This window comes from Lagopus muta, chromosome 4, assembly GCF_023343835.1.
Source record: "Lagopus muta isolate bLagMut1 chromosome 4, bLagMut1 primary, whole genome shotgun sequence".
NCBI lineage: Eukaryota > Metazoa > Chordata > Aves > Galliformes > Phasianidae > Lagopus > Lagopus muta.
In genome coordinates, this window is record NC_064436.1 from 69609393 (window position 1) to 69629873 (window position 20481).

The following is a 20481-nucleotide window of genomic DNA, read 5'->3' on the forward strand; positions in this document are numbered from 1 at the left end:
CTGATGAATCCCGACATTAAAGAGCAAGGGTGACTTCATCCATTAGACACTCATTCTTTTGAATTAATTCACTCAATCTTGAGTTCTGCTACCTGGCTCATACACCATTAGATTCTTGCACTGTTAGCTCCTCGAGGTTCCCTTTCTTCTTTGATTTGCTTCTCTGTCAGAAAAGGATCTTGCCTAATACTTCCAAGAGTTTATGCACAGAACGTAGTATGACTCTGCCCCGTGTCTGTGCTTTCTGCCCTCCATCTGCCTCTTTCTCTCTTCCGTGGTCACTGATGCAGGAGTTCCTTATCATCCCCACACTTGCATTGAGAATCTCACATTGTCTACTGATCTCTTTTGCTCTCACTTTCATCCCTTGCCTTTCTGTTTCCTTCCACTCTTAATTTTTCACTGCTTATCTTCTTTCTCACTGAGTACAATCATGCCTTAAGGCCTGTCATAGAATAATATAATCATAGAATGGCCTGGCTTGAAAAGGACCACGATGATCATCTGGTTTCAACCCCCTGCTATGTGCAGGGTCACCAACCAGCAGACCAGGCTGCCCAGAGCCACATCCAGCCTTGAATGCCTGCAGGGATGGGGCATCCACAGCCTCCTTAGGCAACCTGTTCCAGTGCTATCAGAGCTGCAACCTGTTCCATATTCTATCATCTTTATCATCACCCCCCCTCTGAAACCCATTTGCCACCCCCATTCCTGCCCCACCTTCCTTTCTCTCTCCACCTCTACACTCAGTGAATGCACAATTGCTGCCACAGCATCATAGAAATGGTTAGGGCTGGAAGGGTTGTTTGGAATTCATTTATCAGATCCAATTCAGTCAGGTTGCTTAGGGCTTTGTGCAGTAAATGATTCCGAGGATAGAGATACCAAATCTGTCTTGGATTCTCCCAGCACAAATCCTTTTCAATATCTGGATGCTCAGGCTCAAGAGCCCCAGCTCCCCCCTAGGGAAGGTTCTTCAGCCCTCTGATCATCTTCATGGCTCTCCTCTGGACCATCTCTAACCCCTGTGCTTATTCAAAGCCAGCTGCAAAACCCAACATTTTGCTCTATTGCTCTATTTGCTGCACCCTCTGGCTCCCTCCTCTCCACTGCCTCCAGCTCAAGAGCTTGCTCTTCATTTCCAAGACCCTTTTTACTTACTGCCATGCATCCCACACCTTACATCAGTCTTAGGAAGGCAGTTCTTTCTGCCAACGTCGCCAGCCTCTGCTTCATCTGTGCTGCTGCCCAACCTCCATGCTGGTGTGCAGATAAGCACCTTCAAGCCCTTTGCCATGCCACTGCCTGCATTTTGCTGCTATTCCTGCAGAAAGCTGCCCAACAGCCTCCTGGGGTGCTGAGCTGACTTCCCGTCATGCTGGCTGACATTGTATCATTGTTTTCTTGCTTTCCTCCATCTGTCTGTTTCCATCTGTTATCTCTTGCCTTATCCTCAGTCCGTAGCCTTTGAGAGGCAGACTGCCTTTTTTTATTGCTGTGCTCGTGCAGCCCATGGTACAGCACTTGTCTGTGTGCAGGGCTGAAAGGCATTTTAATGATACGTATTCAATAAAATAAGAGCAGCTCACTCACAGCGATGGCCACCCAGCCTTCATCTCTCAAAAGCAGGAAAAAAGGCCTCAGCTTTGTATAAGACTTGACCTCTATCCCCCAAATCCTCTTCTGGGGTAATGGGAAAACCTCCTTTTTAACTTTCTGATCGTCCTCAAATTACCTGCAATTATCAAACTCTGAAGTAAGATTAATAACATAGAACTCTAGTACGGATTCAGCCTTGGCTAAGAAAAGGCTGTAAGCAGACTGAGCAATTTCAATTTAAGCAAATTAACGATTTAAATTTAGCCTGGCAACGAAAGCCCCACGAATCATAAACCGTCACCCCGTGTTAAATGCACAATCATCTCCTTCTCATAGTCGGGTATCATACAAAATCCTTGTCATTTGGTTTCTGACCACTCTAAAATCATCGCTTTGCTATTAGTCATGCCACGAATGTCTGGAAACTTACCATGCTTAACATTCTGTTTCCTACTTCATGGAAGGGTTTGGGTTTTTTTTTTTAATTATTATTTTGCTATTAAATACAGTGCAGTGCTATTCTTAGATAGAAACCTTTAACGTTAACTGAGTTTTTATACTCAGTAAAGGTAAGGGACCAACTTGAGAAGCTGTCTTGTTTAAATACTCATTCCTCAATTTAACGTTGAGAAGCAGAAGCAGGAGATGATTCGGATCTTAATGACATTAATGAAGTTGATTATTTTAGGAATGCATGCTGCCACACAGATTATCTATTTTAGAATGTAACAGCATCATAAATTAGACGTAGCAATTAAAAGAAAATGTAGCAAATGGGAGATAATGAACATTCTGGACAGATGGGGTGGTTGGGCAGGGGAAGTGGTAGGAAAGCAACAGTCACAGGTGTGCATTCTGAAGGATCCCGTTGTCCCACTTGTTCTTTCCCAGTACAATCAAGAAGGAAGCAAGATTTTCCTTGATCAGAAGTGAGGATTACATTACCATTTCCATTCTCATTCCCCATGCTTCTTTTTTAGCCGGGTATCTACACCTGAAACCTTGCCAATTCTAGACACCAAATCACTCCAAGGAAATGTGGTTTTAAAAAGCATCTGTTTCTATCTGATCATTTCAGAAGCCCAGCCAGAAACAGAAACTGGTTGTACAAAGCACTGTCCAAGCACAGAAGGAAATATTTACTGCATGTTGTGTTGAGGGACATGGTTTAGTGGGAGCTATTGGTAATAGGTGAACGGTTGGACTGGATGATCTTTTAGGTCTTTTCCAACCTTGGTGATTCTATGATTCTATGGTTTACACATGAATCATGGAATCACACCTCATGAAAGGTGTAAGAAATAATAACCCAAACTGCACTGTGATGGAGGCAGAAATCTTGCTGGGGGCTTGGCTCTTGAAAAATCCCTGACCTCAGGGAGGAACTGCCTCTGCTGTTCCCATCATGAGAGCTTTCCTTTCTCAACCTTCCAATTCTTCTTCTGTCATGAGCTGGGCCACCCATTCATTTTAGAGCACAAGCATTGAGCTCCGCACTGTGCAAAAGCCTTCCTTGAAGGTGTGCGCTTGGCTTTGACACTCTAGTGGTCGGCGACCCTGCCCATGGCAGAGGAGTTGAAACTAGGTGATCTTTGAGTTCCTTTTCAATCCTGGCCATTCTATGATTCTATGACACGTTGAGTTCATGTGACAATGCCGTTAACTTGGCAGCACAGCCAACCTTGGTGCAGAAGATGTCCACCAGGTCTCAGCCATCATCAGTTCTGAATCACCAGCACCTGCTGCAGCTTGCTGATGGGCTCTGGTTGGGTTACAGCATGCTCCCATCAGCTGGTGCTGACAGCTCACTGCTCATCTGCACCATCAGGAGCACCATTGGGACTGCAGGCCTGTGGCTAAGGGCAAGAAAAGAAATAGGAGATGAAACAAAATGAAAGGTGATCGATAAAAAGTGTAATTCCACTGATAATCCCATCTGTCGGACTAACAGCTCACCTGTAATGTTTTCTTTAATAATAATAATAACTTATGCTTACATAGCATCTCCTACATGCAGCTTTCTAAGGTTTCAAAGCCCAGTACAGCCATGAGAGGCAGGTGGGAATTCGTGTTGAGTATCGCTATCATCGCTTCTTCATTCTGCAGGCAGAGGAGCTGGCAGAGCTGGCTATGCGCTCTCAGCGCCGCAGGCAAAATTGTATCTGCTCTGCACAAACTGATTTCCTTGCACTGCTTCTCCGTCTGCAGCACGGCAGGCATGGAGCACAGCCAGGAAGGCTTGGGCCACTTCTTGCCAGGATCCTGACCTGCTTGTCCCCTCCCTGTGAGGGCTGTCCGCTCTGCTTCTAATCCAGTGTCAGCTGCACGGCGCTGTGGCTGCAGGTGGGATGTTCAGAGCTGGCTTTGTCGCTGCTCAAAGCTGTTATAGATGACCACCTACTTTGTTTATGTCTAAAGACAGTGCTGGAGATTGGGAAGAAGCATTGGTAATATGTTTGTACATATCCCAGTGTTATAGATAACCGATAGATGACTATGGAACAGGTTGCCCAGACAGGTGCTACGTACCTGGTCCCTGGAAACATCCAAGGTCAAGTAGGATGGTGCTATCTGAACCAGTCTTTCATTTATTCATTTATTCATTCATAGTTATGATGCTATTTGGGTTATCCTAGACATGGTCCAACAAATAAATTGCTCTCCTTAGGCTACAAGCATGAGAAACACCACTTTATCTATACTGGAAGAAAACAAACAGATGAGCTGGACCTTGATCCACATATGTACATGGGGGTGCTCTCTTGTACAGCAGGCATCCAAGCTCCCATGTAGGCAATGGAGATCAGGCCTGTGGATGGATTCACAGTCCATTCTCAATGGAGCCTATGGACTGATTCACACTCCCTGGAATGCTTATATTTGCTCTGCCGTGCACCATCTGAGCAGATTGAAGTGTCCGAGTTGTGAACCCAGACAGAAGGCAGCGAGGTAATCCACATCAACAAATGCTGGCTCACCCCAGCTCCAGCAGTGCCAGCTGTCCCATCCTTGGACTGGAGGATTACCCTCTTGCAGAGCCAAGATGGACTCCAACACAGTCCATTGGTGGAGTCACCATCCCTGGAGGTGTCCCAGAACCATGGAGATGTGGCACTGAGGAACGTGGTCAGTGGGCATGGGAGGGATGGGTTGGGCTTGGGGATCTTAGAGGTCTTTTCCAACCTTAATGGTTTTGCGTTGCAGAGAGTCATCAGCACCTCATTACTATCCTGAAATCCCAACACAGAAGATTAAACTCATAGCCCATCCCCACCTATTGACCCATATGTTCTTGGTGAATCGCTTGAGCTGTGCTCCTTCAATCTTCTCATATTCTCCCCTGCTCCTTTCAATACAGAAACAACTCTAAAACTGTGATTGACTAAAAATGCACTTTACTCCCTCTCATGCCTCTTCAGATGTTGCCAAGCTGGCTTTTCACACGCTTGCATTGTCGGAGCCTGTTATAGAAAAGCATGATGCTGACTTCTGTCTGGCAGGTCACTCTCAGTGTGGGAGTTTGTGAACCCACACTTGAGAAGTGTAAGATGTCCGTCCTAATTCCTTGAGACATCTGTGAGCCCGGCTTCCTTGGAAACAAGGCTTAGGTGACTGCATCCTGCCTATGTGTGCATTTCTCTTTCTGTTTATCTTCCTGATTTAAGAGGGATAAAGTAATAACTGGCTGATAGCCATTGGGAAGCTGCAAGCAAATGTTGTGAATTGCCCAGCCGCAGGAGGCTTTTTATAGAGTCTGTTAATTAGAGCCTTCTGAAACACCGGGGGACCCAATTATGAGCTACAGCTCTGTAGGACATCAGGCTTCACTGGTTCTGCTGATCACTGCCCACCTCGTTCACTTACATGGCTCATCACTCTTTGTGGGCAAAGCTCACTGTGCGTGGAGGCCTCGTGTTCCCAGTGTTACACTCCAAATAAAGCTGAGTTAACCCAAGTTACCTGCCTGGCAAACTTAAGCAATAGTTTGTGCCACTGTAGTGCTCTTTCTTTGCAGCCACCACACAGGTGTCTACGCCGAGTGGTAGACATTGGTCCAACCTCTCTCATTCAGAGGAACCTCTGCACTTTTGGGAAAGACTGTACTCCAGTTCGTGATCTACAAGTAGAATATGAAGCCAAACAGGCAGCCACCCAGCTCAAAAGGATCCCAAAAGGATCCCATCCCAAGCCAGAGCAGAAATTCAGCCCAACCAACAGCCTGCACTGGGAAATAAGAAGTTGGAGATTTGGGGCTGAAACTAGATGGCCTTTAAGGTCCCTTTCAACCCAAGATCTTTGATTCTATGATTCAGGACCGCTGTCCTGTCACCACCTGCCTGTAATGCATCTGTCCTCGTCTTGCAGTCTTCTTTGTCTGCAACATCCCCTTTCCACTCCCATCCCCTTCTCGGTTTCTCTCCCCCTGCACAACAACCCTTTTTCTATTTGGTTTTCGATTGCCTTTGCCATGCCCGTGATATTCCAATACTTGATCTCTCACGGTGATTAACGCTCCCGTTTTGCCAATTGATGAATCATCCTGGCTGCTTCAGCACACAGCCACACAAAGCACACGTCGTTATTCTTGGGCACCATGTTGTACGAAGGAAATGCGTCCCCTCAGATTGCTTTCCCCGTTGCCGTTTTTGGCTACAGGATCAACCCGAATTTGCATGCAAAAAAAATTTGGTAGCCAATGTGCTGTGGGCGTGTTGCAGTTTTCAGTAATTTTATCAGCACGATTGCTGTATCTTTCCATCTGTGAAGCAGATGGAAATTCACTATACCAAGATTTTAGAAGCTCGGAATTGGTCTCCTTCGGAAATCCATACAACCCAAGTTCGGAGCCTGCTGTTGTGAGACAAAGCCTGCCTCACCTGAACCAGAAGACCCAGGAAAAACCACCTCCTCCGAAGGAGAAGACAACTATTTGGGGATTCATTCACAGCTGAAGCAGAGTTGGATCATAAGGGCTGGAATATCCACAGTTTTGGCCTTTAGGCAAGGCAACGGCCAGGAGAAAGCAGTGCAGACAAGTAGGAGGCGCACTGGTGTTTCTGCATTTTGCCACTTAGAGCTTTGCAGGCATTGATGCTGAACGTTTAAGTAAAATGAAGTTTGCTTTGAGGAACAAAGCGGAAGGACCCGTTGCTGTAGATAACAAATATGGTCCGTTGCCGGCTCCTCTGGCTCCTGCTTTGTTCATTGAGGCTTTTCCCATTTCCAACGCCCAATTTCAGGTGCTCAGAACTTCTGCCAAAGAGTGATCGTTTGGGCAAGACATTTCTGGGCCAAATGCCTCTCTCCAGCTGTAAAGTTTCAGATGAAACGGTTCTGTGGTTTTCAGGAATGAGGGGAAGAAAAGACTATGTTGTTTAGTTAGATTGAAAAGTATTTTGGAATCTTATGAGACGTGGGATGATGAGGGAGATACCCATCCTGGGAAAATCCACCTCAACGTGCCCAGGGAGGTGGATGCCTTTAACAAACCTGGCTTTTTTTCTTGTGTTCGCTCAGATTTATGGCAGCTTTACAGACAGGATCTGCGACTGTTTTGCCCTGGTTGAGTCTATCTCAGCCCTCCACAGCTCCTGAGTGTGAACAACACTCGCTCTACTGCTTGCTCCAATTCCTGTGTTAGGAATACAGCAGCTCGAGAGAACTTGGCCAGTGCCAAGGATAATATGGGCAAGAACTGACACGAAGGCAGGATTCTGCCCACCTCTTCCCAAGGCATCACGGTGGGGTGAGGTCTGTTTCTCTCATGTAGGAGGAACAAAGAGGTAGGGAGAGATAGATGAGGCAGAAAGGAGGCAGGGCTTGCTATAGAATCACAGAACCACAGAATGGCCTGGGTTGAAAAGGACCACAATGATCATCTAGTTCCAACCCCCTGCTATGTGCAGGGTCACCAACCAGCAGACCAGGCTGCCCAGAGCCACATCCAGCCTATAACTGTCCTCTGGCACAGATCATTCTGGGACCAGGATCTCGTGGCATGTACCACGTTCCTGTAGCTCTGACATCAGCTGGTGTCATCCTGATGAATTCTGGCGTTTCCTAGCCAGGGCAATCTATCCTGCAACACTGTGCTGTGCAAGCTGGAGGCAGATGCTGTTTGTGTTGCTGTGGGAAAGCTCCCCCAGAAGAATGGCAGAAAAATTGGAAGCGCTGATTAGAAGCATTTAGCATACGCATTACATAGCTTTCATTCCAAATTACCCTGATCTAACAAGTGCTGGGGGTGATAATGAAGAGCTACACAGACATTCTGGCAAAGAGCGCCGTAGGGTTTTAACCAGGTCTCAGGGCTGAGAGCCTTCGGTCTTCTCTGGAAGAGTAATTCAACCCCAGCCAAGTGTTATGAGTCAGATCTTCTGTCGGTGTCAACCGCTTGGCTCCAGCGCTGGGCTTGGCTCTGCGATTCAATGGAAATCAAAATGCAACGCCTGTTTTCCATGAAGCTAAACACGACAAAGGGGAAATGAAACCTGATAGTCGGAAACAAACATTCCACGCTCGGTTCAAGCGAGAGCCTGGCATTTGCAAAATGGCACGGCATTCGGTTGAGCTCATGGGAGAGATATCAGTTGGGATTCATCACCGCGCTCAGTGACTGCGGAGGGGTTGTGTCACTGGAGAGAGCAAGGAGGGAGGGCAGAGCTGTGATGTTTGATACGGCCCACGTTTGAGGCGTTGCTCTGGTCACCACGGAGTGCCGTGGAAGTGCCAACAAAACGCGGTCTCGTTTCATCTGCTTGGAAAACAAAGCACGTTTCCTCCTCTGAAGCATCCGCGCTTCCAGTGTGTTGGGGGCATCTGACCTTTTGCTATCACTGATTGAATCTGAATTCTGAAAGGAGAAGGAAAAATAGAAGGAAATGTCACGTGGAAGTGGAAGCAGAGCGTATCAGCGTGGTCCGTGACAAAGCTGGCTCTGTTTCCAACAGAAGAGTGAGTAGCTGTGATCATATTTGTGCCCTGAGGACAGCTGGGTTATAAATCAGAGAATCACAGAATGTCCCAAGCTGGAAGGAACCCATGGGGATTGTTGAGTCCAACTCCTGGCTCCACAAAACACAAGCCAAAAATCAGACTGTATGGCTGAGAGCATCATCCAGACACTTCTTCTGCCTGGGACAAACTGGAAAATGAGTGTCCTCTGTGACTGCATCCTCATCCTAGAGGCTTTCCCTGACCATGCTGGAAGGGAATGCTTGCTTTTTGAAGGAATGCATTAATTTGGGGATGTTTCCAAAGCAGAGATTTAACAGGAATGTCTGTGCTCAGGGACATGGCTTTTTATTTCTATTTGTCTATTGCTCCACAGTTCCTCGCAGCAGACTCAGCTCCTTCTTCTGCTTATTTTTAGCCGTGAACTGGAGCAGCAAAGGGGAAGCCAGCATGAGTTGAGCATACATCTGTCACCACCCGCTGTCACAGCACCCAGACCTGGGTCTGTCCCCTGCCACACTCACTGCGTTGTCTCCAGCAGTCGCATCCTGCTTTCCTTGAAACATCCAAGCAGGAAGCCCACACCACCAGCCTGCTGCAGCCTTATCCCTGCCATCACTGCGTCAGCGCTGGGTTCTCTTCTCGGGGTTCCTATGGAGACTTGCAGTGTCCTCGCAGGTGGCTGCTCCATGTCCATCATTTGTCCACTCCTGTTAATTGTCATCAGTGAGCCGTAGCAAGATGAGCCCTGCCCTGTCACACTGGAGTAAGGCAGGATTCCCACTGTTCCATCCGTAGCTGTGGGCACCAAGCAATGAAACTCGCTACGACTGCCCGCTGGTTGGGTTTGTTTTATTCTTCCCCACTGGTGGCAAAGAGATTTGGGTCCCCTTCACCTGGAAGCAGCCAGCTTTGGTCCTCTGTGGAACACATCACAGAGGAGACAAAACAAAAGCACAGACCCCCTCGGAGGGCCCTTCAATGGGCCACGTGAGATGCTTTGTCTTTATGACTCTTTCAGGCTGCATGGGTAAGTGTTAATTGCATCGTGAGCCATTTGTATGTTCATAGGAAAGTTTAAAGCCCTGGCCCTCATTTTTCAGCTCAACATTTGTATATGGCTCCCTAATGGCACTGTTTAGAGCTCTGTTCCAGCTTCATTTGATTCCAGAATCATAGAATTGCTGAACCATTAAGATTGGAAAAGACCTCCAAGAGCATCTATCCCACCATCCAGCCGTGCTGACTGTCCCACTCCGGGCTCATACAGAAGCAACGTTGACCCAACCGGATGTGTGAGTGCAAACCCAGACACCATGCAGCCAGGTAATCCACATCAACACATGCTGGCTCACCCCAGCTCCAGCAGTGCCAGCTGTCCCCCTGATGGCCTGTTCTCGGACTGGAGGATTATCCTCTTGCAGGGCCGAGATGGACTCCAGCAGGGACCGAGTCCATTGGTGGAGTCACCATCCCTGGAGGTGTCCCAGAACCATGGACATGTGGTGCCTGGGGACTTGGTGAGTGGGCATGGGAGGGTTGGTTTGGGCTTGGACTTGGGGATCATAACTTAATGACTATGATTCTAAGTCCAAGGCAGGGGTGCCCAAGAGGATGTCCTTCCTCCTGCACCTCAGCAGTGGAATGCCTTCCTGCTGCAGCAGTGCAGGCTCTGTCACTTCAAGTCAATCTACATGGAGTCCTTTGGCAGTGGCTGCTGATGGATGCCTGGAGGAGGGTATATTCATCTGCACCTGTGTTCCCCTGCTGTCTCCTTCCAGGTGCTGGCAATCTGTAGCAATTGCCTTCAAAATGCAGCTTCAGGCATACTGAGCAGTAGGCAAAACCAGCTTTCTCCCATGGCATTTTTCCAGTGAGGGTTTTGGGGTAAAAAATGCTTTCTAACCTGTATATCTGAGAGTGACACTTGTTCCATTCATGCCTGAGTCGAGCAGCCTCCTTCCTACAAGTGAGAATCATAGAATCACGAAATCATTAGGGTTAGAAAAGATCTCTAAGATCCCCAAATCCAGCCCCAACCCACCCCACCGTGCCCACTGCCCCAGTGCCACATCTCCATGGTTCTGCAACACCTCCAGGGATGGTGACTCCACCACTCCTAAGGCAGTGCCTGACTTCCATTTCCAAGAAGAAATGTTTCCTACTAACCAACCTGACCTCCCCTGGTGCAATTTCAAGCTGTCACCTCTCCTCCTGGTCACCATTACCCAGGAGCAAAGGTTGACCCCCACCTCTCTCCAGCCTCCTTTCAGGGGTTGTACAAAGAAGGCAACTTCTGCAGCTGCCGTAGCTAGGCAGGGGCATTGGACAACAGATACAACTTGGATTCATTTGCATACCACGCTATATTTATTAGTTCACTTAATTCTATGCTGAGAGGCCAGAGCAGTTAATTTGCAGAGTCCCATGAATTTCCAACCTTTGATGTGAACATCATCAGGGGTTTTAGTAACGTTATTAAAGCGAATGGTGAAATCACAGAATCACAGCTGTATTTGGGATAAGCACCGAGATCACGATGCTGTAACCACAAGCAACACAGCAGAACCTGATAGATGGGTTTGCCTTCTTCAGCAGCTGACGGCGACAGCATTGAAATTTAGTTGGAAAGAAGGATGGATGGCACAGAAAGGCAGCTTGGGAGGCTGATGGTTTTATTTCGTGGAGAAGAGAGTTAATATATCTTTGTGCTGCTCTGATTAATGGTTCTGGAGAGCGTCTTGGAAGCATTCCTGAGGAAGAGCAGTGAGCTGGTCAAGGAAACGAATAACCCTCACTAATAAGAACACTGGAATAAATTCAGGTACCTCCTGCAAGTTAGAAAAGCAGCACAGTCTACACGAAGCATGGCTTTGGCCACTGTTTGTGCACCAGGCTCTCTGCGTGCCCTTGGCCGTGCTGCTTAGTTTGTGCCAGTGGCTGCAGAAAATAGTGCTGCTGGCATGGAGCCTATCAAGGATGTCCTCTGCCCATTCCCAGATGCTGTGGGCACTGGGAGATCATAGAATCATTCAGGTTAGAAAAGACCTCCGAGATCCCCAAGCCCAACCCCGACCCGTCCCACCATGCCCACTGACCTCATCCCTCAGTGCCACATCTCCACTGTTTTTGGACACCTCCAGGGACGGTGACTCTCCCACCCCCCTGGGCAGCCTGTGGAGAAGAACCTTTTCCTAATATCTGATTTGAAACGATGGTGGCTGGATCTCAAAACCTGCTTGATGCTATGGAGAAAGGGATGGGTGGAGGTGAGCCAGCGCAGGAGGCACAGAAATGTGCTCCATGTGAACCAGACAGCACTGCAGCCAGCACAGCCGTTCTTATGTGTCCCTCCTTAGAGGGATTTTATTCTAATGGTTTCTTAATGAATGCTTTTATCTGATGGCAAGGCAGCTCTGTTTCAGGATGGTGGTAGCCTTTATGTCGTGCTTGGGGCATCTCCGCTGGCTCATCCTGGCTGGGTTGGGAGCCAGGCAGCTCCCAAGTATGGAGCTCAACGCTGCTGTTTCGTTTCAGGCTTTGAGGTCAGAGCTCTCTGGAGGTTTCAGAAGTCAAAAATGAAGCAGTTCAATGGTTTAAGTAACGTTTTATTAAACGATACACTGCGTTTCTAGAGGTGATGAAAAACCAGCGTGAGAATGAGTGGAGAAAGGCTTATTTGGGGCTCAGTGAATCATTTCATTCAGGCTGGAAGGAAGGCTTGCTTCAAGTGCCTGCAGCTTCCCATCAGCATGCTGCTAAGACAGAATCTTAAAGGAAAATGTGAATTTGGAAAGAAATTGAGAAAATCAGCCCCTCCTGCTTCACTTCCAGGAATTGTGCCCACAAATGCCCAGCCAAGTCACTGCTCTCCTGACAGTTCCATCTTCTCCCCATGCTTGTCCTGAGCCCAAGCACTTGCAAAACCACACGCTAAAAATACTGTGGCTGGGACACAGAATGAAGGAGAGCAGGAAATTCAACACATTGCCTTTAGGATCAGTTTGGACACGATCGTTTGTTGGGGCAGGAGAAGAGCTGACTTCATCCAACCCTATTTTTAGGATGCAGCTCAATGGCAGGTGGGCTGCCCCGCTGTCCTTGCCTGCTCCCACATTGGAGGGATTTCACCCCAAAGCTGGTAGAACAGCAAGCATGCAGGAGATGCAAGCCAAAAAGGGTGAGGTCAGGAAGAGACAGCATCATAGCCGAGCTCCCAAAGAATATGGTGATATTCAACAACAGCAACATAAAACCCAGAGGCAGATAGCCATCCGCCCTGACCTCCCGCTGGGCTCAGCGCTGAAATTCCAGCCAGCAAACCTCACTCGTGCTGGGCAATGATAAAAACCCTTTTGGCAGACATTTCGCAGAGCCTCACGCGCTGCTTAAACCTGCTGTAGCCATCAGAAGGAAGGTGATGGTGGGCAGAAGTCCCCAGAGGGATGCAGAGGCGGTGCAGGTGATCTCCTCGACCTCTCCATGTCATCCCCTCTGTCACCGAGCATCCTCAATGCGGAGCTGGGAACGGCTTTGCTGCGGAGCCGGCAGGGCTGGTCGTGTGCCAGTTGCCATGGAAATGCAGAGCGATGTGTTTGGGAAGTGATCCTGGAAGGGCATGTTGCTGGTTGGAGGAGATGTGGGGCGAGGAATGGAAATGTGGCAGTGGGGCAGCGGCCCGTCGGTGTGTCACCTCCTGTGGACGAGCCATGAGGAATCGCTGCTCCATCCATCACAACCCGGGGTGTCCAGCAGATCACGGCATCGCAGCATAGCTTGGCTTGGAAAGGACCTTAAGGATCATCCAGTTCCAATCCCACAGATCAAACTATAGGTCGGTTCCCTTGGGAGGACCTTAAAGCACACCTGGTTCCGATCCCCAAACCATAGGATCACAGAATCAGAGCATAGCATGGGTTGGAAGGGACCTCAAAGCCCACCCAGTTCCAACCCCTAAATAACAGAATCATAGAACCATACAATGGTTGGCTTGGAAAGAGCCTTAAAACCCACCCAGTTCCAACCTCCACATCGTAGAATCATAGAATCACAGAATCATAGAATCATAGCATGGCTTGGATTGGAAGGGACCTTAAAGCTCACCCAGTTGCAACCCTTAAATCCTCAGAGCATGTCTGAATTAACAAAGAGATTTATTTACCAAAACCACTCCTCATCTCGCAGCACTGAGGGTTCAAAAAGGAACTGGACAGTGGAAAAAAAATACCAAGAGCTACTGAATATAGGGCACTGTTTTAATGCAGGAGAAGCATGAGCCATGAATGTCTGGGGTGTGAAAGAAAGCACATGGGGGTTATCTTTTACCCTGAACATCATCTATGACTACACAGGACTAAGTCTGGCTGTGGCAGTGGCATTGCCATGAGCCTGTGCTCAGCCCATCCCTTTGGGAAGATGGATTCCAGCCTCAGCACAGTTCTTCTTTACTTGGAGGTGAGGTCCTGGCACAGGTTGCCCAGAGCTGGAGGTGCTTGGGGCCAGGCTGAGCTGGTGGGGAGCAACCAGCTCACAGCAGGGATTGGGGCCAGGGGGGGGGGACTTTAAAGTCCCATTCTGTGACTGTGATAAAATCCCCCTGGAAGCATAGGGAAGAGCCCAGATCATGCTCCTAAGGGTGAAAACTGAAGGAGAAATGGGACAAACTCAAGAGTTAAAACTTTGTTTCCATGCTGGAAACCCCCTTGGGAAACATCAGGACCTGAAAACTGGGGCAAGATACGAGCTCCATTTGCTCTCCCCACAAAACAGGGAGAGAGCTGGCCCCGGTGCATGGATTTCCTCCCCGTCCCTCTGTGACGACACCATTCACCATAGGAAGGCTATCCCACGTCCTCCTGAGCCAAGTGCCCCTCTGTGCACCGAAGCCTGGTGCCAGCAGCCGGCCCCAGGGCCTGGCTGTGCTCCCAGTCACGTTTTCCATGACCTCATGCACCTCATTGGAGCCATCTCTGGTGGTGTCACCTCCCTGCTCAGAGCCGATGCCGCCCTCGCCAACGCGGCCACAGCTCCGCAGTGGGAGCTGCCAACAAAAGGAGTCCTTTACAGATTTCAGAACTGGTTTTCTAACGCCGATCCGTTTTTGTTTCTCTCATTCTAAGCAGAATTGGGTCAACAGGGCCGTACCCAAACCACTGCAGCCGCCCCTGTGTGATTAGCAGCAGCTAATGGGTTGATGGTTGGACGTGGTGCTCTTAGGGGTCTCGTCCAACCTCAACCATTCTGTGATTCTGCAGACAACACAACGTTTCCCTGCCTCAAACTGAAACGCCGCCACTACTTTAAGATACACAGGTGGAGCAATTTTTTTTGCCTCCAGGAGAAAAGGAGGCTTTGCCTTCCTCACAAGAGTGTGGACTTTACCCTACGACCCCACATCCCCCTGCGCAGTGCTGACAAACCACATCCAGCTCAGCACATCCAAATAAAACAAGAGTGGAGACGTGGCTGGTGACCCTGCACATAGAGGGGGGTTGAAACTGGATGATTGTGGTGGTCCATTTCAACCCAGGCCATTCTAGGATTCCATGGTTGGTTCTATGTGGCACTGAGGGACGTGCTGGGGTCGGCTGGGGGCTGTTTTGTTTCCATCCCCAACCTCGCAGCCTATTCTCTGACACTCCCTGAATCACCAGCCAGCCTTAATGCTTCTCTGCACTTCTCTGCCAGAGATCTCGGTGCATTTGACAGAGGAAAATGTGGGGAAGAGCTGCGAGACGCATCTGAGAGTGCTTTGCCCAAGGTGCAGCCATGAGTCACGGCCCAGCCACGAATAGCACTGCACCCTTGCTTGGTCCCATAGGTGCAGCTGTGGGCACCTGGCATCCCAGCAAAGCTGTAGCCATGCTTCTGCTGGGGAGCAGGGACACATCCCTACCTGGCACAGCTTGCAGAGGGGTGTTGGACGCCCCATGGAGGCACTTGAGATCAGGTTGGACGGGGCTGTGAGCGCCTGATGGAGCTGTGGGTGTCCCTGCTCCCTGCATGGAGTTGAACCAGACGACCCTTAGAGTTCCAACTCAAACCATCCCATGGCTCTATAATTCCCAGCCCCTTTGCAGCTTTCTCCTTCCTTCCCACCGCAGCCACATCCCAGATGCAATGCTCACAGCCAACGCTGACTTTCCCATTGGGCTGCACTGCGAATACTGCCCTACAACTACTTTCTAGTGGGCTCCAAATCACCTTGAGAAAGCCTTCCCCTCCTTGCCCAAACCAACCGTGCTCAATGCCAGCTCACCAAGGCATGGCCACTGCTGGGCTGGGCTTTAAATCCAGGTTGCTTTTGGAAATTTGGAAAACTGGAAACACAGAAAACTGAAAATATGGAAAGTTTGGGGAGCTGGAAATCTCCAAATGATGAAGCTGGACAAGCAGGCTTTCTTCAGTGCAGATTTCAAGATGCTGAGAGCAGCATTGGAAAGAGCCTTCCAAATCACTGCTCCTATCACGTCTACCCTTAAAACATCCCCTTTGGGCGCATCGATGGGGTCAGTGTGCCTTTTCCCAGCCTGAATCCGTGCATGTGGCACCGTGCTGGGTGGGAGCCACGTGCGGGGAGGGCTGGGGAGCAGGAGGAGCTGCCTGCAGCCTTTGGCTGCTCGCCCCATCGCAGGAGCAGCCGCACAGCCGGGATCTGAGCGCAAAATGCCAGCAGGAACGGCAAAGCGTTGCAAAAACCTCCTCGGGAAGAGGGGGAGAAACCTCAAAGCCGGCACCTTTCACGCTTCTAGAAGGAACAAGAGCAACAAAAGGCAATTCACGGGGAAGGAAGAGAAAAAAAATATATAGCAGAAGGCGAATAAGAGCTTGGGGAGATGTAAATCTGGAAGAACAGCAGCCCACGTTGGGAGCGGAGCCAGAAGCCCAACGCTCGGGGCCGCATCCGGAGGGCGCTGCGTCCCAAGAGCGGGGCTGGGGGCTCCCAAGGGACCCCAGGGGGGGGTTGTGCACACGTGTGTGTGTGTGCGCGCTTGCACAGCACGGGGATTGCGCGCACACGCAGGGGCGCGTGCAGAAATACACAGAGATAACATGGAAGTGCACGTGAATGCGCACAGATAGAGGTGTGCGCGCATCAGCTCGCGTCGCTGGGCGCGTGAACTGATGCACGCGGATGCACGGGCACACGAAGCGGGCACAGACGCGCGCGCACACGCGGAGCGAAGGCACCGCGGCTCTGCAGCGCCCGCGCGGCTCGCAACGATTTGTTGAGATCTGGAGATTGATAGTTAAAATAAAGAGAGAAAGAGAAGGAGAAAGGGAAAGTGGGGGGGGGGAGAGGGAAAAAAAAGAACCGAGAGAAAAGGCGGAGGGAGGGGTGGGGGGAGGGAAGGGGCAGCGCGTCACGGGAGAGATTTCCTTATTGGGACTCCCTAGCCTACATCCTGAGTCCATGTATGGGCATTTACGTCACGGCAGCCTCACTGGGGACTCCAGAAATGGCTGCGGCGGAAGGGTCGGAGCAGCCCCGCTGCAGCTATAAAGGGGGTGGCGGGGAGGGAGAGCCGGGTGTCCGCACGGGCTGCGCTGCTCCGCCGGCCCCCTCCCGCCCCCCCGGGCACGGAAACCCCGACCGAACCCCCAGCACCGCCCCGAGCCCCCCCGGCACCTTCCTCCTTACCCTCCGGATTGCCCTACGCATCCTGCAGCGTCTCTAGGATTGTTCCCAGCGCGTCGCTGCATCCCCTGCAGGGTCCCCGGCACCTTCACCGAGCTCCTCAAGCACCCCCTGCGTCCCCTGCGTCACCCCAAGCATCCCCTGCATCACTCTGAGCATCCCGAGCATCACGCAGGGCACCACGGAGCATCGCCTGGATAACCCCAAGCATCCTCCTGGAGCACCCTGAGCATCCTCTGCATAACCCTAAGCATCCTCCAGAGCATCCCAAGCACCATCCGAATAACCCCAAGCATCCCAAGCATCACCTCGGGTACTGCAGAGCATCCTCTGGATAACCCGAAGCATCCCTGGAGCATTCCTACCCGGCTCACCCGGAGCATCCCCCAGCCCACTCCGTCTGATCCATCCCTGCATCCCAGCGAAATGCTCAACGTGATGGATTTCTCCTGCTCGGACCCGTTGTATTCCAAGTACGAGGAGAGCTGCGAGATGAAAGCCGGGGACCTGCAGGGCTTGGGGCAGCCTGAGCAGCAACTTCTGGAAGAGGCCGAATTCCTCGGAGGTAAGGGCAGGGCTGGGGCACCCTGCTGGGACTGCATTCCTTTGCCTGGAACCGAGCATCCCCTCCTCTGCCCTGCAGCCCTTGGCTGTGGGTCAGGCAGTGCCCAGGGTAGGGGTGGGGAGGTGAAGCCCAGGGCTCCCTGTGCGTCCCCGGGGGGAGGGGGAGGGAAACCACACAGTGACGCACCATCCAACTCCCACCGTTCCCTCGCGTCTCCCGGCCTGCACCCCATTATCTTCCTAACGCTTTCCATTCTGCATCCCCAGGTGAGCTGCTGGAATACCCCCCCCTGGGCAGCCAGCTGTCCCCCTCGCTCAGCTACACCGGCAGCTTCTTCATCAAGGCTGTGCCTGAGCACCCCCAGGACCAGGAGTCCCTCTTCAACCTGATGTCAGGGATCTTGGGCATCTCCCCCTTCGCCCCCTCTGAAGGCCACCAAAGACACCTGGATGCGCTCTATCCCTGTCCTGAGGTGGCACCCAACCAGATGGACATCTATCCCAGCTGCCAGCCTGAAATGAATGGCTCCATGCAAGCCCCCTTCGCCGAGCAGAGCTACGGCAGCTTCCCCTCTGCGGACGCCGTGCACCCGCTGCAGCCTCAGCCCTCGTTGGGAACCACCTCCCAGTGCTTCTTCGAGAGCAAGCTGCTGGACACCAAGCAGGACATCAAGCTGCCCTCCAGCTCCACAGCGCTGGATAAGTTCAAAGCCCCCTGTGCCCAGTGGGAGCCCATCACCCCACATCAACCCTTCCTGCCCACTGGCTTCCATCCCACCGAGACCTTCCCAGCGGGGGAGAGCGGCCAGGCCATGTTCCATCCATTGGGCTCCAAGATGGAAAACACGCTGACCATCAGCTGCCAGGCAGAGCTCGGAAGCCTCACGGAGGATCCTGGCTGTTTCCCCAGCACCAATTTGGGTTTTGGCTGTGAGCCGGAGAACTTTGCTGATACCAAAATCCAGAACCTCCCTGCCCAGCTGATGCCTGAGTTCGACTCTTCCTTGGCACAACCCGACGTCCTTCCAGGTCTGATGGGCTCCACCGAGATCCTCCATCCCCATCCCTCGCCTTCGGTGCCCCCCACGGACTTTTTAGGCCACCCTGTGCCAACCTCCGTCCCCTCCCTGCTGCCCACCCCTCCTACCTTAGCCGAGCCCAAGAAGAAGACGCGCCGCACCAAGTGCTCTTCCAAATGCTTCTGCCCCAAACCCCACGAGAAAGCCTTTGCCTGCCCAGTGGAGAACTGCGTGCGGAGCTTCGCCCGCTCCGATGAGCTCAACCGGCACCTGCGCATCCACACGGGCCACAAACCCTTCCAGTGCCGCATCTGCCTGCGCAACTTCAGCCGCAGCGACCACCTCACCACCCACATCCGCACTCACACGGGTGAGAAGCCCTTCTCCTGTGACACCTGCGGGCGGCGCTTCGCCCGTAGCGATGAAAAGAAGCGACACAGCAAAGTCCACCTGAAGCAGAAAGCGCGGACGGAGGAGAAGCTCAAAGGCTTGGGGTTCTTCTCGGTGGGTCTCTCCTTCGGCACGCTGTGAAAACCCCATGTTGGTGATGGGAGGTGGTGTTTCCCAATACAGGACGTCGAACGTCCCGTGGAAGAGCATCCCGTGGTGGGAACAACCTGGAGATGGTGCAGCCGTGGAGAAGGTGCCAGTGAAGGTTGCCACAAAAGGAGCGCTGGGAGGAGAGGTTCGGACCAGGCAGCGCTGGACAGAACGACTCACATTGCCATAAAATCACGGAATGGTTGGTTGGAAAAGACCTCTAAGATCATCCAGTCCATCTGCCACCAAGACTTTCCACCATTACCACCGAAATCAACACCTCCAGCCAATGGAGCCATCTCCAACCTGCAGAGACTGAGTCATCCCTACAGCTCCTCTTCCAAGGAGGAAAACAGGGCCGAATACACTGTACAGAAGGGGATTGCCCACCGTTTTTATACTCACGGACACACGGGCTGGGGCTGAGTTTGCAGCCAGCTGTGCCTCGCCTGCATTGCACGCAGCGTTCTGGGCGCACGGAGTGCTTTGCCAATGGAAGGCAGTGGCAGAGGAGCGGGCGCCGCGCGGCTTCACGATGGAGAGCGGTGAGCGGCGGCGCCCCTTTAGGAACGGTGATGGTCGTAATTATGGTTATAAATATTTTCCTGTTTGTAAAAAGAATCTATCAGGACTATTGCAGAGTCGTGTCTATTTTTATAATTAAAGCTTTGTTCTCATCCCAGCTCTCTCTGCCTTTCAAAACCCGCGACAGCCGTGGGATTTCTGCGGCGTTTTTTTGTTTTGACCTTTAGCTGCTACATCACGGGGGGGGGAAAGGGCCCAAATAACTGAGCATGGAGGGGAAACCCATCAGCAGGGATGGAGAACCCATCAGCGGGGATGGTCTTCATCCCCCTATCGCAGGGTGGGCAGCTCTGTCCCAAGGCACAGAGGGGAAGGGGTTCTCTGCAAGAAGGACGCTGTGGCTCTGGGTTGCTTTGCAGGGAGCAACGTGGCTGCGGATGCTGTGCCCTGGGCACCAGCCCAGCGCTGCTCCTGGAGGGATTTGTCCTACTTGGAGTCCCACAGTCGGCTCAGCCTCGGGCGGCCCCAACCTGTGGTCCCTGCGGTATTATGGGGGCATTGTGGGGCTGTGCTGCAGGAAGGAGGCACGGACACGGCATCCCGGGGGTCTCGATGCAAGCGGTGGAAAGGATGTGTGCCTCT

General features: G+C 51.5%; 1 protein-coding gene across 1 annotated transcript; it reads left to right on the top strand.

Moving 5' to 3' along the window:
* Positions 1–17175: 17175 nt before the first annotated feature.
* On the top strand, positions 17176–19953 carry EGR4 (early growth response 4). Its single transcript, XM_048943658.1, has 2 exons — positions 17176–17756; positions 18023–19953. The coding sequence occupies exons 1-2, from the start codon at positions 17618–17620 to the stop codon at positions 19303–19305; spliced, it is 1422 nt and encodes a 473-aa protein (XP_048799615.1). The 5' UTR covers positions 17176–17617; the 3' UTR covers positions 19306–19953.
* Positions 19954–20481: the final 528 nt, after the last annotated feature.